This window comes from Nannospalax galili, unplaced genomic scaffold (assembly GCF_000622305.1).
Source record: "Nannospalax galili isolate Female #2095 unplaced genomic scaffold, S.galili_v1.0 scaffold763, whole genome shotgun sequence".
Lineage (NCBI taxonomy): Eukaryota > Metazoa > Chordata > Mammalia > Rodentia > Spalacidae > Nannospalax > Nannospalax galili.
Genome location: NW_008349451.1, coordinates 401,588 through 419,110, shown reverse-complemented (window position 1 = coordinate 419,110; position 17,523 = coordinate 401,588). Strand labels below are relative to the sequence as shown.

Below are 17,523 nucleotides of genomic sequence, written 5' to 3'. Positions count from 1 at the left end.
ATTATTCTTTCTACAGTCCCTCTCTAGTCCAAAAGAAATGCATTCATATGATATTTTCTATCAGCTCGATATATTGTTTTAGTGAGGCTGACATATTGCTTTAGCAAGGCCCCAAAGTTAATAACTACAAGTGATTAACACACCTACACTCTGAAAGGGATATGACATCCATGCTAGACCTCTTAAATGACAGTGCCCCCTACCACCTACCTCCTATCTACTTTAAAAGGTGTGCGGGGGGAGCAAACTGGGCATAGGACAATGGAACAAACTTGTGAACGCAGTACTTGGCAGGCTGAGGAAGGAGGATCTTGGCTACACAGTAAGACCCGGACTCAAAAACAAAAGAAGAGGGGCTGGAGAGATGGCTCAGCAGTTAAGTGCACTGGCTGCTCTTGCAGGGAGATCTGGGTTCAGTTCCCACAGCCATACAGCAGCTAACAACCATCCATAACTCTAGTTCCAAGGGATCTGATGCCCTCCTCTGGCCTCTGAGGGCAGTAAATGTATGTGGTGCATTTACATCCATGCGGGTAAGACACTCATAAAATAAAAATAATTATTTTTTAAAAAAAATAAGAGGACTTTTAGAGACTGCCTGGGCACACCTAACTCAGCATCTGTGGGGTGAGCCTCCCCAGTTGTCCCCTGCTTACCCCCTGCTTTGGGACCATCTGCAGTCTTTCCTATTGCCCCAGTGCCAGGCTTCCCTGCTGGCTAGTAGGGGCTCAGACCTTTGCAGACTCCCTGACTCCTGCCTGACTCCACCTCCACCAGGTGAGCGTCCCAAATTGGGCTCTGCACAACCCCTGCTTTGGGACCATCTGTAGTCCCCCCACAACTTCAGGGCCTCAGCTTCCCTGATGGCTAGTAGGACCAGCACATCCATCCCCCATCTTGTCTCCTTGGAACTTGGCACTACCCATCTGAGGCTTCTGAAGTCCTCCTAAACTAGCAAGGGCCACTCCGCCCTCCTGAACAGCCTGAGTAGCTGAACTGGAGCCATCTGGTCTCTCCAATATAAAAATCAAAAGAGAAAACCCAAAGCTTAGACCAAGAAGCTTTTCATAACCAATCAGAAAGCAACAAAAATACATCAACAACAGAAATCCAACTTCAACTCAACAAATAAAGGTTTGAGTTTCACATCAGGATCACAAGGAACAAAAGAAATCCACATGCCAAAACCACAAGGAAAAAATATGAAAACCCAAAATAATGTTCCCACCAAGCACCACCAATCCTATAGCAGAGTTCTACAATGACCCCCTAGAGATAACCCAGGACACAGAATTTAAAAGAGCAATCATAAATATGATCAAAGAATTCAAAGAATTTAAAGAACACACAAACAACACAAAGAATTAAAAGAAGACAGGGATAAACTTCTGACTGAACTCACAAAAGAGAGAAATATTGAAGAAAACTTGGGCTGAAATGAAGAAGGAAGTGAAAAACTACATAAGTCAGTTTAAAATGATGAGAAGGTCTCAGCGATAGAACGAATTTTGAAATGGAAAACAGAATATCAAGACTGGACAATAAAGTTGAAGGACTGGACAGCTCAAGTAAAGATTATGAAAAAGTAAAAAACAAACCCCCAAAAACCACAGGAATAGAGTATGCAGGAAATGTGGGACACCATGAAAAGACCAAATTTATGCATCATAGACAAAGAGGAAGGAGATGAATCTCAGGTAAATGGTATTGACCAGATCGTCAACAGGATTTAGAAGAAAATTTCCCAGAATTAATGAAAGACATACCCACAAAAATACAAGTAGCACTTAGAATCTCACATAGACAGGACCAGAAAAGAAACGTCTCATGGCACATCATAGTAAAAACACTAAACATATAGAACAAAGAGAGAATACTGAAAGTGGCAAGAGAAAAAACAAGTCACATATAAAGGAAAACCCATCAGAATTACAGCTGACTTATCAATGCAAACTATGAAAGCCAGAAGAGCCGGGACCAAAGTATTCCCAGACCTAAATGATCACATAGATGCCAGTCCAGAATAATTTACCCGGCAAAACTATGTATTATAGTTAAAGGAGAAAGAAAAAATTTTCATCACATAAACAGGCTGAAAGAACTCATAATCCACCAAACCAGCCCTTCAGAAAATACTTGAAGCATACAAAGAGCTGGAGAAAGGAACTACTATGCCAAGAGGCACAGAAAGAAACTAAATGAAGGTATAAGTGTGGAAACACAAAGCTAGATACAAACACAAAGATATGGCAGCCGATATCTTTCAATAATAACTTTAAGTTGGGCGTGGTGGCAGGTCTGTTTGAGATCTAGGTCAGCCTGATCTACATAGTGAGTTTCAGGCCAGCTGGGGCTACAGGGAGACCCTGTCTCAAAAAAGACCAATGATACTACTACTAATAATAATAATAACTTTAAATATCAATGACCTGAACTCCCCAGTCAAAAGACACAGGTTAGTTGAATGGATTAAGAAACAAAATCAGGGCTGGAGAGATGGCTTAGTGGTTAAGGGCACTGACTGCTCTTTCAGAGGACCCAGGTTCAATTCCCAGCACCCACATGGTGGCTACAAACCATCCTTAACTCCAGTCCCAGGGGAATCCGAAGCCCTCTTCTGACCTCTACAGCATTGCACGACATGGGTACACTCACATACATGCAGGCAATACACTCATGACCTCTACAGCATTGCACGACATGGGTACACTCACATACATGCAGGCAATACACTCATACACATATAAATAAAAATTATAAAAGAAATAAAAAATCCAAGCTGGGTGTGGTGGTACACGCTTTTAATCCCAGTACTTTGAGGCAGTGGCAGGCAGATTTCTGTGAGTTCCTGGCCAGCTGGGGCTACAGGGACATCCTGTCTCAAAAAGACTCCCCCCCCGAAAAGGAAAAGAAACAAAATCCAAAATTGAGGAGATGGCTCAGAAGTTAAGAGCATTGATTGCTTTTGCAGTAGACCCAGGTTTGATTCCCAGCACCCATATGGCAGCTAATAACTGTCCTTAACTCCAGTTCCAGGGGCTCTGACACCCTCTTCTGACCTCTACAGACATTGCATGACATAGGTGCACTTAGCATACATGTAGGCAATACACATAAAATAAAAATAATATATAAAATACTTTTTAAAAAGATTTTTGTTGTCTACAAAAAACTCATCTCACCTTAAAGGACAGGCACTACCATAAGGTGAAAGGATGGGAAAAAAATTCCAAGTAAATGGCACTAAGAAATAAGCAGGAGTTGCAATTCTAGTATCTGACAAAACAGACTTCAAACTAAAATTAATCAGAAGAGATAAGAGGGCCACTTCATTCTGATCAAAGGAACAACTGACCAAGAAGATATTACAATCATGACATATATGCACCAAACTCTCCTGTACCCAATTTCATAAAAACAACACTACAGGACTTTAAGACACAGATTAACCCCAACTCAGTAACAGTAGGGGACTTCAATACCCTACTGTCTCCATGAGACAGGTCAACCAGACAAAGAATAAACAGAAAGACATGTGAATTAAATGATACCATACATCAAATGGACCTAACAGGCATCTTTCAAATAGTCCACCCAAGCACTAAAGAATACACTTTCTATTCAGTACCCCATGGAACTTTCTCAAAAACTGACCACATACTGGGGCACAAAACAAACCTCAACAAATACAAAAAAATTGAAACAATTCTATGCATTCTATCAGGCCATAATGCTTAAAATCAGCAGCAAAAGAAGCTCTAGTAACTACATGAACTCACAGAGATTAAACACACTCATGAATGATGAATGGGTCAAAGAAGAAATTAAGAAAGAAATAAAACATTCCTGGAATTCAACAAAAAGGACAATATAGCACAACAAAACCTCTGGAACACTTTAAAAGCAGTCCTAAGAGGGAAGATTATAGATCTAAGTGCCTACATTAAAAAATAGGAGCTGGGCATGGTGGCGCACACCTTTAATCCCAGCACTTGGGAGGCAGATGCAGGTGGCTCTCTGTGAGTTCAAGGCCAGCCTGGTCTACATAGTGAGTTCCAGGACAGCTGGGGCTACAGGGAGACCCTGTCTCAAAAAGACAGAAAAAAAAAGAGAAAAGAATACAAATAAATGACAACATTGAAACTAAAGACTCTGGAAAGGCAAGAACAAATGAAACCCAAACCCAGCAAACAAAACGAAAATAACAAAAATCAGAGCAGAAATTAATGAAATACAAACAAAGGAAACAATACAAAGAATCCATGAATCTAAGAGCTGGCTCTTTGAAAAGTTAAGCAAGACAGACAGACACTTAGCCTAGTTAACCAAAAGAAAGAGCAAATCCAAATCAATGAAATCAGAGATGAAAGGGGAAACATCACGACACCAAAAAGATCCAGAACATTATAAGAGAATACTTTAAACATCTATACTTTATTAAATTTGAAAACCTAAAAGAAATGGATGAATATCTAAATTCATGGGAACCACCAAACGTAAACCAAGAAGAAATCAATAGCTTAAACAGATCCATAACAACAAAATGATTCAATAATATAAAACCTCCCCACTAAAAAAAATCCAGACCCAGATGGATTCACAGTAGAATTCTACCAGACATTTAAAGAATATCTGCAACCAATACTTACTTAAATTATTCAAAAAGATAGAAACAGGGGCTGGAGAGATAGCTCAGCAGTTAAGAGCATTGACTGCTCTTGCAGAGGACCCAGGTTCAATTCCCAGCACCTACATGGTTGCTATGAACCGTCTTTAACTACAGTTCCAGGGGAATCCAAAGCCCTCTTCTGACCTCCATGGCATTGTACGACACTGGTGCACCCACATACATGCAGGCAATACACTCATACACATAAAATAAAAATAATAAATATTTTTTAAAAAAAGATAGAAACAGAGGGAGAACTCCCAAAGACTTTCTATGAAGCCATACCAAAACCAGGTAAAGACACAACCAGAAAAGAAATCTTTAGACCCATATACTTAATGAACATGGATGCAAAAATTCTCAACAAAATACTTGCAAACTGCATACAGACATACATCATCTACCATGATCAAGTCAGTTTTATTCCAGAGATGCAAGGATGGCTCAATATATTTGTCAATAAATGTCACAAATCATATATATGGACTCAAAGATAAAAATCACACTGTTATGTTAACAAATGCAAAAAAGGCCTTTGACAAAATCCAACATACATTTATATTAAAAGTCCTAGAGGGAACTGGACTATGGGGAACATACCTTAACATAATTAAAGCTATATATAACAAACCCACAGCCAACATCATTCTAAATGGAGAAAAACTAATGCATCTCTCAACTTTCATCACTTGATGGTCCAACCCAGCTTCAAGGCCTAATGATTACAATAATGACCAGCACAGCAAACTACAGTGGGGCAGCAGTGGCACTTTTATCTTGTGGGTAATCAACAGTTACCTAATTGGACTTAAATCCTGCTCAATGGGAGGGAACTCATGTGTGGTACTGTAAACATAGCCAAATACACATGGCTAGAGAGGTCATGGATCCAAGAGAAAACTCTAAGGTTGTCATATCCCTAGGCAAAAGGTTGTCATATCCCTAGGCAAATATAATTTCTTACTATATGATAAATATGAATCCTTATATTTACAGACAGGTGTGCCAGTTACCACACATCAAAGAGGCTTCATTTGCAACAATGGAGACTATTAGAGTTCCACAGCTGGTCACACACAGAGAATAAGTGTCTGTGAAATGTTCAACCCTAAGTGACAGATCTATAACCTAAGGCTCATGGAACACAGTAGAACAAGGAGTAGAGAATATAATGCATCTCTTAACTTTTATCAATGAAATTTCCTCATGCAACAGAGGGCAATGAACACAAAAGGCCGCAAATGGTCAAAGCATAGAAAATAAGGAGTCTGCAGGGTGTGGGCCCTTGAATAGGACTCCTATATTAAAACTAATCCACCTCGGGCTCAAGGACCATTGCAGAAGAGGGGGTGGAAAGATTGTAAGAGCCAGGGGAGGAGGTGCATGACCATATGGAAACAGTGTCTTAAGAGTACTAGGACCTTGTTCATATGAACCTACAGCAATGGTGTCAGTACCCACAAGACCCATGCAAACTCAAGCAGACAAAAACCCAGCACAGAACTGGGGAAATGGGCAGCAGACCCCAATCTTAGCCAAAGAACTATTGGCAGCTGATTATTGCTGGGTGAAGGAGAGCTGATTTTCTTAAAGGGAATGACTAGATAGGCTGACCAGACCCCAGTGGATGAACTTGAACAAAATGCATGAAATTCAATGGCGGGGAGGGGGCGGCTATGACAAGGTGTGGATAGGGGAAGGGGTATCAAGATGGGTAAGAAATACACAAAAGTTCAATAAAAATATACAATTAAAAAAAGGAGTGAGAGAGAGAAAGGGGAAGGGAAGGAAAGCAGAGGAGAGAAGGAAGAGGAGGAAGGAAAGCAGAACATTAATAAAAGAGGCCTAAGGTTCATCTCATTCTGACAGGCTCCAGTGCAGTGCACTGGTAGAGGTAGCAGGTGTGGAACTCTTCTGACAGTCACATAGCTACTTGTCTAGCTCAAAATCTGATGTTTTGGAATGAAAGTATTAAATCTAAAACCTAACCTAGTCTAGATTCTGATTAAGTAAGGTCTGGCAGGAGATTAACTGGCCATTTGTTTTTGAAGAGGCTCCCAGGTGCAGCCCAAACTGACACTCAACTTATTACTCTCAAAATCTAGGTTTATGGGGCTGGAGAGATGGCTCAGCAGTTAAGAACATTGGCTGCTCTTGCAGAAGACCCATGTTTACTTCCCAGCACACATATGGCAGCCAACAACCATTTACAACTCTATTTCCAAAGGAGGCCCTCTTCTAGCCTCTGAGGGCACTGAATGTATATAGTACACTTATATACATGCAGGGATGACACTCATACACATAAAATAAAAATAATAAATTTTTTATGTTTTTTGTTGTTTTTGTTTGTTTGTTGAGCAGGATCTCCCTAGTCCCAGCCTGCCTGGAAGTCACTATGTGGAACAGGTTGGCCTCCTGCCAACAGAGATCCACCTGCCTCTGCCTCCCGAGGGCTGGGATTAAAGGCAAGTGCCACCATGCCTGGCTAAATAAAAAATTTTTTAAAAAACGATCTAGGTTTATATTCTCCCAAACCATCTCACAACGCAAGAAAAGTTTTCTTATAAATACAAAAATCTCCTACTATTCAGAATAGCTTCTTTCAATCTCAAATACCCATCTGAATCACTTAAGAGATTTTTTTTTAATGTGTATAAGTGTTATGCCTGAATGTGTCTAAATGCACCTGTGTCAGGCAGTGGAGGACAGAAGAGGGTGTCAGATCCCCTGGAACTAGAGTTATGAACGGTTGCTAGCCACCATGTGGGTGCTAGGATTCAAACCCAGGTGTTCTGCAAGAGCAGCCAGTGCTCTTAACTGCTGAGCCAGCTCTCCAGCCCCTCATTTAGAGATAGTTTAAAAAAACCTGACATCAAATCAAACTCCAGAGAGATTAAAACAGAAACTGTGGATGAGAATATGCATCAGTAATTAAAATTTCCCACATGATTCCAATGTGCAGACAGGATGAGAAGCACTTTTGTATAGGCACTGGGAAACCACAGAAAGTTCCTGAGGAAAGCAAATTATTCCATCTAATCTTAGCACCTCACGCTCTTACACAAAACAATGTGGCTCCCTGAAAGAGTCACACTTCTATACCCTCAATCCAGAAAGTCCCTTCTGCTCATTCACAGTTCAGTCTCATCATTAAGTTTAATAAAATAGTCTTCTAAACCAGGCATGGAGGTACATGCCTGTAATCCTAGCACTCAGTAGGCTGAAGCAGAATTGCCTTGAATTTGAGGCCAGCTTGGGCTACACAGTGAAACCCTGCCTGAATACAAATTAAAAAGAGAATAGTCTCATTTATATAACCCCCCCTCCACACACACACACACACGAGTTCATCAGTTTACCTGTACTCATTACAATTCTACTGGGGAATTTTTGTTTTGTTTTGTTTTGTTTTGGTCTTTTTGAGACAGGGTCTCCCTGTAGCCTCAGCTGTCCTGGAACTCACTATATAGACCAGACTGGCCTTGAACTCACAGAGATCCGCCTGCCTCTGCCTCCCAAGTGCTGGGACCACAGGCGTGCACCACTAAGCCTGGCTTTCTACTGGGGAATTTTTAATGGTTCCATCTAGTGTCCTTATTGAACTCTTTGAAATTAAAAACCTTATCTTATTCATGTTTTAGTCACAGTGCTTGTCATTATACATGACACAAAGTAAGCACTCAAATTTATCTGCTGAATCCATTCTATTACAGAAAAACCTGCTTATATTATACTATATTACTATATTATTATACTATAGTAGTAGTCTATACTACTACTATGTTACTATATTAGTCTATACTACATTAGACAGATGCCTACATTAATAAACAGTATGAGACATCATATTTATATATTAAATAGGGCAACTGTTTAGTGTTGCTTTATTTAGGAATAGTTACAAATTAAGAATCAAGAAAGAAGGCAGAGACAAACGAAAATGTATTTTCAGAGTACAGGATCTCACCTAATAGAATAATAATACTGTTTTCCACCTGAATGACTATTAAAATATACCAATTTTGTATCTTTTCATATTCTGGTAAAATAACATCTGTTATGTTTTAAGAAAGTGAGTTAGATACTTGCCACCTCAAAATGAAAACAAATCATGAAAAGTTTTTAATTTCTTTGAATAAAATGTATTTAAGCTTCAAAAACACTGATAATTTATTTAACAACACCTAATATTCATTTCTAGTACTGAATTCTGTTATCCAGCAAAAGCTTAAATCTCTGTAAAAGAAATAAAGCTACTCCAGTGTTTTATATCTACAGATTCACTACATAAGTACCTTACCCAAAGAGTAATTTTGCTGACTAATAGCTGAAGAGTAACTAACCACGTAGTGCACTTCATACAGAAAAAGTCTACCAAGCTGGGCATGGTGGTGCACACCTTTAATCCCAGCACGTAGGAGGCAGAGGCAGGCTGGTATCTGTGAGACTGAGGCCAGCCTGGTTTACATAGCAAATTCCAGGCCAGTTGGGGTTACAGGGAGTCCCGGCTTCAAAAAACAAAGAACAAACCACAAAAACATGTTTACCAATAGTCATATGGGTCATAAAAATCATCGTAACATGCAAAATGATTACTATCAAGTGCTGAAAGTAATTTTTTTTATTGGTAAAACAATCCTTTCCTGAGGTTGAGGATTTAGCTCAGTGATTGAGCACTAGCCTAGCCTGAGTCAGGTCCTGAATTCAATCCCCAGGACAAAAGAAAATAAAAAATTCTTGATCATCAGCAGTGGTGGTACATACATGCCTGTAATCCCAGTACTTGGGAGGCAGAGGCAGAAGGATTATGAATTCTTGGAAGGTCTGGGCTATACAACCAGCTAGACCCAGTCTCAAACAAATCAAGGGGGGAAAAAAAGCAACTAACCAAACAAAAACAAGTTGGTTACTAACAAATCAAGGGGGGAAAAAAAGCAACTAACCAAACAAAAACAAGTTGGTTACTAAATTAATCCTGTATTTACCAAGTACCTATTACCTGCTTGGGAATATATGAAAACTAAAGTGTTTGAAGTGACTAGTAAGACTATAAATTAAAGGCATCGACCACAATATTTGACATTTGTGGCTGATATCTTTTTTACCTTATTTGGCGATTTCAAAGGTGAGATGGCTATTTTATTTGGTGTTTGTGTTGTAGAATTTAAAGTTGATCCAATAACACCACTTTCAGATATTGTGATGGTCTTTGATGGAGTTCCAGGAGTAGACTGTGAAAGAACCCTACCTGCAAATAAGAAGCAGCACATCAGTTTGAATTTTTTCAATAATACTACATTATGTGATGATGACCTATACATAAAAAGACTTTAGTGACACATGTCTTAACAAATGACCTTCAACACATAATGAGACCCCAAAGAACTGTAATGAACCCAGGCAGAAATAAAACAAAGCTTATTAGAAATATATAGTATCAGCTTAATTAAGAGTATTCTCAGCAATACAGAATTATATCCATCAGAAAGCAAGCACAGGAGAACTAAGCAACCTGTATGATACTTCTGAAAGATGAGAATTCATCTTGAAATGCCAAACTCTGTACTTTATTCTACTATAGCTGTCTTCTATTGAACTTAAATCATGTAGGCAAAATAAAATCTACAGTTCTGCTGGATATAGCTCAATTGGTAGAATGCTTGCCTACCATGCAGGAAGCTGTGGTAGACGTCTATTCCTAGCTGTACCAGGCAAGGTGATGTTACTACTGCAGAGGTAGAGGCAGGAGAATCAGAAGTTCAAGGTCATTCTCAGTTTTACATGATCTATGCCAGCCAATGATATACCAGACTTAGACTCAAAAACCAAAAATAGAAAGAAAACTCATAAACTAGCTATTGGAGCTGGGCATGTTGGCACATACCTTTAATCCTAGGACTCAGGAGGCAGAGGCAGGCAGATCTCTGTGAGATCAAGGCCAACCTGGTCTACATAGTTTCAGGCCAGTGGGGATTACAAGGAAACCCTATCTTAAAAAAAAAAAAAAAATACACACACACACATACACACACACAAACCCAGCTATCAGACCCAGGTGGTGCCATATGTTTTTAATCCTAGCACTAGGGAAGCAAAGGAAGGCAGGTAGATCTCTCTGAGATAGAGGCCAGCCTAATCTACAGAGTTCCAGGCCAGCAGGGGCTATAAGGAGACCCTGTCTCAAAAACAGTAATGATGATAAATGAATAAACAAACAAAAAAACAAACAGCTACTGGGGCTAGTGCAATGGCTTAGCAACTATGAGCACTTGATGCTTTTCCAGAGTACCCGAGTTCAGGTCCCAGCACCCACAGCAGGCAGCTCACAAACACTTGTAATTCCAGCTCCAAGATATCTGACGCCCTCTGAAGGCACCCCCCCCAAACACACACATGGCATATGCTCAGATACACACACACACACACACACACACACATAAAAGAAATAAAATCTAAACAAAAATTTAAAAACCTAGTTATTATATGGACAAACCTGATACTGTCTAATTTTAGACTGTCAAAAGGGAAAGAAAAATTTCTAGCAACCCTAGCCAGATTTCATACTCTGTTTCTGGGCAAAAACCCAGTGTATCTGGATGACTTAGGGAACTGGAAACCATACTACAATAGGTGAAGGAATTTTCATTCCAGGCAAGAAAAGAATAGAAAGACATGCTAAAGCCAGGCATGGAGGCACTTGACTTTAGCTGTCTGGTCTTCACAGTCAGTTCCAGGCCAGCTGAGGCTACAGGAAGACCCTATCTCAAAAACAAAAACAAATAAACCTACACATAGAAAAACAATTTGGAGATTATTTTGGCAGGAAAACCAAGATTATCCTGACTGACCTAGGCTGTCAGGTTAAAAAATCAGAACCAGTCTGCCATATCAAGTAGGAAAAAAATAGGAAAAAAGAACTTCTGACAAAAATTTCCTACTAAGGGAGGCAGTGGCAGGATCTCTGTGAGCTTGAGGTCAGCCTGGTCTATACACTAAGTTCTAGGCCAGTCAGAGCTGCACAGTGTGACCCTATTTCAACATCCACCCCTCAAATTTCCTATTAAGATTGTCTCAACACAAATTCTAGTTACTGAGGGTGGGGATAACCAAATCTACTGGCTAAAGAAGAAAGTTTTTGTTGTTGGTGTTTTTTTTTGGGGGGGGGGCGTCTTTTTGAGACAGGGTCTCCCTGTAGCTCCAGTGGTCTGGAACTTGCTATGTAGACTGGGCCTTCCTCTGCCTCCAAAGTGCTGGGATTAAAAGCATGAGCCACCACGATCGGCAAGAAGGAAATTGTTATAAACATGTGAGAAATAGTGGAAGTAGGTAAATTGTTTCTAAAATCCCCTCTAACCTTTAGATGCTATGCAACTTCAGCTAAAGATAGAAAGGACAGAGAGAGGAAGATAAAGGAAGAAAGGGAGGAAGAGAAAAAAGGGACTGTCTCCTCATATAAAAATAATTATCATTACCTAGCAGCTTCTCGGTCTCCTTTTCTGATAACAATGTTAAAGTATACATAATTTTTCAAAGATAATCAAATTTTACCTTAATTTATGAATTTCGAAAACATTTTAGGGCCAGTGAGATGGCTCAGTGGGTAAAGGAGCTTGCCACCAAGCCTGACAACCTGACTTTGATCCCCAAGACTCACATGGTAGAAAGAGAATAAACTCCCACAGCTGTCCTCTGACTTCAACACACAATGCATGTGCCATAACACCTGGCCCTTATTGCTAATTTTTAAAAAATATTTTATTTATTATAACATGGATGGACCTTGAAGACATTACAATGAGTGACACAAGCCAGTGATAATAAAATGTTCTATGATTTCACTTGAATAAGCACACAGAGTCAAAATTACATGAAGCAGAATGGTGGCTGCCAAGAATGAAGATGGGGGTAGAGAGTAATTATTTAATGAGCACAAGGTTTTGTAAAATGGAAGGAGGCTGACAATGTACTGCATAATAATATGAATAAACCTAATGCCACTGAGCTATACCATTAAGTAGGAAAATTTTATCATTTATCATGTGTGTGCATGCACATGAATACACGTGAGTATGTGGGCTATAGTACACATGTGAAAGTCAGAGGACAACTTTCAAGAATAGGTTCTCTCCTCCCACAATGTGAATCCTTGTGATCAAGCTCAAGTCATCAGGCTTGGCAGGAAGTGCTTTTACCCAATGAGCCTCCTCACTGGCTCCTTAAGTGGGAAATTTTTAAAAAATAAATAAATTCTTAAAGAACTAAATGGCAAAAACCAACAAAACAAAACAAAACAAAAACTACTGTCAAGAAAAACCTAAGTGCTGCAGGGACAACTGACAAAGAAGCCAAGTGTTATAACAGACTGTGACTAGTGAACAAATTAAAGGCCAGTAGGAAAAGAAGTTTAATTAAAGGTAAGCATAATCAAACCTTATGGGGAAACATGCAAAATAATTAGATGAAAGTAGCCTCATTAAACACAGAGAAACTTTCAACATGAGGATTCCAGAAGATAAAATGGATAAGTTAACCATAAAGAACAGTGCCAAGACCCTTAGTGCTGTGAGGACATGATTTCCCTTGTGATCTTTTAAGGTATGTTAAATAAGGATGTTTGGAACCGAGAGAAGGCAGAAATGGAAAGGTATACATTAAATCTTAAAAGCTAGGACAGGGGCTGGAGAGATGGCTCAGTAGTTAAAAGCACTGGTCTTGCAGAGGACCCGGGCTTGATTCCCCGCACCCACATGGCAGCTAACAACTGTCTTAACTATAGTTCCAGGGCACTCGATGCTTTCTTCTGACCTCTGCAGGCATTGCATGACATGGGTGCACTTACATACATGCAAGCAATACACTCATACACAAAAAATAAAAACAATAAAATATTTTAAAAGCTAAGACAACATTGGCATCTGAACTCATTTCTGATCAAAGGAATAAAGCAACAGATTTTTAAAAATATTTTTCAAAATTTTATTTATTTATTGAATTTTATGTGTATGAGTGTATTGCCTGCATACATGTAAGTGCACCTGTCATGTACAATGCCTACAGAGATCGGAAGAGGTTATTGGATCCCCTGAAACTGGAGTTATGGATGGCTGTTAACTACCATGTGGATGCTGGGAACTGAACCTGGGTCCTCTGCAAGAGCAGCCAGTGCTCTTAACTGCTGAGCCATCTCTCCAGTACCTTTTAAAATATTTTATTTATTTATTTTATGTGTATGAGCATTTTGCCTGCATGTATGTAAGTGTACCATGTTCATGCAGTGCTCAGGAAGGCCAGAAAAGGTCATTGGATCCCACAGTCCTGAAGTTAAGGAAGGTTGGTAGGCACCACGTGGGTGCTAGGAACCAAAACCAAACCCAGGTCCTCTGAAAGAGCAGTAAGTGTGCTTAACAGCTGAGCCATTTCTCTAGCCCCAAAGAGTATTTTAAATAAGGGTGTGACAAGATCAAATTTGTATTTTAGAAAAATTAGTTACAATGAGAAGATCCCACCCCACTTAAAAACAAGCTCAAAGGCCAGCTGTGGTAACAAATACCTTTAATCCCAGCACTCGGGAAGCAGAGGCAGATCTTTGAGTCTAAGGTCAGTCTGATCTACATAGTGAGCTCCAGGACAACCAGGGTTACATAGTGAGACCCTGTCTCAAAAAAAAAAAATAAATAAAATAAAAATAAAAAGTCAAAACATGAGGCTCTTGCAGACAACCTGGGTTCAGTTTCCAGGTCCCACATGGCAGCTAACTCTAGTTCTAGGATATCTAATGCCCCCTTCTGGCCTCTGTTAGCATTTCATGAATGTGGTGCACTTACATACATGGAGCCAAAACACTCATACAGATAAATAAAAATAAAGAAACAAAACAACCAATCTCAAATACTTTGAAAGAACATTAGCATCAATATAATAACCTACTTTCAATACAGGATGACTACTTTGGTGGCTTAAAAGTGTGATTTTTTCATGAATTTTAAAAGGCTGTACAGAACAAGTCGAAAGGGAAGTGGAGATAGGAAGACTATTGTGAGTTCAAAGGTCAGCCTGGGCTACAGAACAAAATCCTGTACCTCCTCTCCACCCCCCTCCTCCCCAAAAAGGTTGAAATTATCTCTGCAAACTAAATGCCAACAATTCTAGTGATGCTTACCAGACATCTATAAGCATTTTTTTCTGCAACTATAAGCCAGTGATTAATATTATTCCATCTTATAAATAACCCAAACACTGAATGATCAAATCCATGATGGTAATCCTTGCTAATAATGTTAAATCTTTTTGGTTTTGTTTTCTGCATTACTGTGAATTGATACCAGGTCCTCAGGCACAGTCAATCTTTCTAACAAGTGAAGTACACCCACAACCCCAATGTGAACTCTTTTGACAAACACAAAAATCCATTCAGACCATTCTGCAATCACAACTGTTTGGCAAAAAAAAAAAAATCCCCCTGCAAACACAGTAACCAAACTCAAACTCACAATAGTAAAGGATATTACTTCAAGACATTTCTTCTGGTTAACACTCTCACCCTACCTCACCCTCCCAGAGAAGGGTGGTCCTTTTATATCAATAATTCCAAGCCTTGTAGCTTACTTCTTGAATCAGCCCCAAATCTAAACTCTTATCTAATCTTTCCTCTAGAGCCTCCTATTTCCACTGACAGTCCTCAAGATATCAGCCTGAGGGCTTTGTTTGGTTCTTGGTCCCCTCAGTGTTTTAAATATATATAAATATATTCACATATATATGTATGTACATATACATGATATATATGCTAAAGGTGACTAGTTCAGACACACAAAGTAGGTTATTTTAGTATCTACTATACAGGATCTCCAGGAAACTACATAAATTACTAGATGTAAAAAAGCTAAGAAAGTTACATACTAAATAATAAATGTCAGCTAGTATAATTGTAGGCCCCAAACCTCTGCTACTTACATGGTAAATTTTTACCCAAATCTATGAAGACTAAGGTAAATAATCCACTGATTTTTCAATAAGGCATTTTGCTTGAAGCACTCATTTAATAAGTGTAACATTTCTTATTAACCACTTTATTTTATAATAATAAATAAGCTACAATTTTTGCACTAAAACATTTTAAGGTGGCACAATAGCCTTTTCTAAATCTAAAAGCAAGGTAAACATATAGCTTAATAAACTATAAGGAAATACAACCTGTGATGACTGGTGGTGACACTTGAGTTGTCTGTCCTGTAACTGCTTTACTATTGATTGGTTTTGCAAAGATCAGCTTCGTGATTACTGGGCCAGAGGTTGGTGTTCGAGGCTTCTTAGCAATCTGAAACATATAAATAACGATGAACCCAGTTGCTTCTATAAAACATCTATTCAACCAAAATTAGACAAAATTCATACTCAGTAGTACATGTGAAATCAGCTCATTTAACAAATTCATCTACATTTTAATGTATAAAACATTTAAAATACAGCCATTCATCAAAATAAATATGATCTTATTCATAACACCTCTGTATCTCATTATAAATCTGTATGAAACATGCAAACCAAACACATAAAAGTTTGATGATAATGTTTAATGTTGAATAATAAAACACTATGAACAACAATATTAGTTTTCCAAATAGGTTATTCAACCATAAAAAGATGCATGAACGAAGTATGGAAGGAGTGAAGAAGCATCGCTGTACATGTACATATACTCACACTTGCTCTGATTCAGAATGCAGGCATGCATTACAACAGATTTACCACTGCATTTTCTTTCTTCTTTCTCTCTCTTATGTTTTGTTTTTGAGATAGAGTTTTACATTCTGCAGCCTAGGATGGCCTGTAACTCACTATGTAGTCTAGGTTGGCCTTGAACTCACAATAATCCTCCAGCCTCAGCTTCCCAAGTGCTGGGATTACAGGTATGAGCCATACCTAGCAGATTTTCAACTTTAGGAGTAAAGGAAGAATCAAGCCATTTAAAGTCCTCAGGTACAAAGAGGCAAGTTTAGTAGAACAAAGATCTATAAAAGAAAAGGTTCTGAAATTTATTTACTAAAATAATGTTCACTGTAAACTCCCTGAAGAGACTGTCTCTATTTTATTTATCCCCAATCTGAATTTAAATATTGTCATACTGGTGACTTGAACTAAAATTCACAAGTTAAGGAAGACAGAGGTACCAATATAAAAGAGATGTTGTTTTTTGTTGTTTTTGAGATGAGGTCTCATTATACAGCCCTGGCTATTTCCTAGAGCTAGCTATGCAGACCAGACTAGCCTCGGTCTCATAGAGGTCCACCTGTCTCTGCCTCTCAAGTGCTGAGATTACAGGTATGAGTCACTAGGCCCCGGTTTAATCTTAGTGTTTTTATACTGAAATTATTGCCATATAAAAAAAACAGCTTCTAAAAGGAGTTTTTTTGAGGCAGGGTCTCACTATGTAGCCCTGGCTGGCCTGGAACTTGTTATGGAGATCAGGCTGGCCTTGAACTTACAGAGATCTGTGAGTTCTCCCAAGTACTGGGACTAAAGGCATGAGCTACCACTCCTGGCAAGGAGCAGAAATTTACCTGTGATAAAAAAAATCATCAAATTTTAATGTGAAGGACATTAAATTTTAATTTCATTTTGGTAGATATTAACACTGAGTCTTTGAAATATTTATTATTGGAAATGAATCAAATAAACATGACCAACAGGAATAACAGAAATATACCATAAGATATAGATCTCAGCTAAAGATCCATTCTATATACTCAAATTATAAATGGAATAATATGCTATCATCCATTCAAAATAAATTACTTTCTTATACTCAGAACATATTACTGTCACAATAAAATAGCTATGAAATAAATCAT

At 38.7% G+C, this 17,523-nt stretch overlaps 1 protein-coding gene across 4 annotated transcripts in view; it reads right to left on the bottom strand.

The window, feature by feature from the left end:
- Lin54 (lin-54 DREAM MuvB core complex component) overlaps positions 1–17,523 on the bottom strand; it is a 75,381-nt gene that overhangs the window by 35,066 nt on the left and 22,792 nt on the right. For all 4 annotated transcript variants that reach the window (XM_008846855.2, XM_017801612.2, XM_008846856.2 and 1 more), the window contains exons 3-4: positions 15,866–15,989; positions 9,778–9,920 (exon numbers count right to left, since the gene is read on the bottom strand). In XM_008846855.2, coding sequence (XP_008845077.1) covers positions 9,778–9,920; positions 15,866–15,989 — 267 coding nt within the window. The remainder of the gene's footprint in view (positions 1–9,777; positions 9,921–15,865; positions 15,990–17,523) is intronic.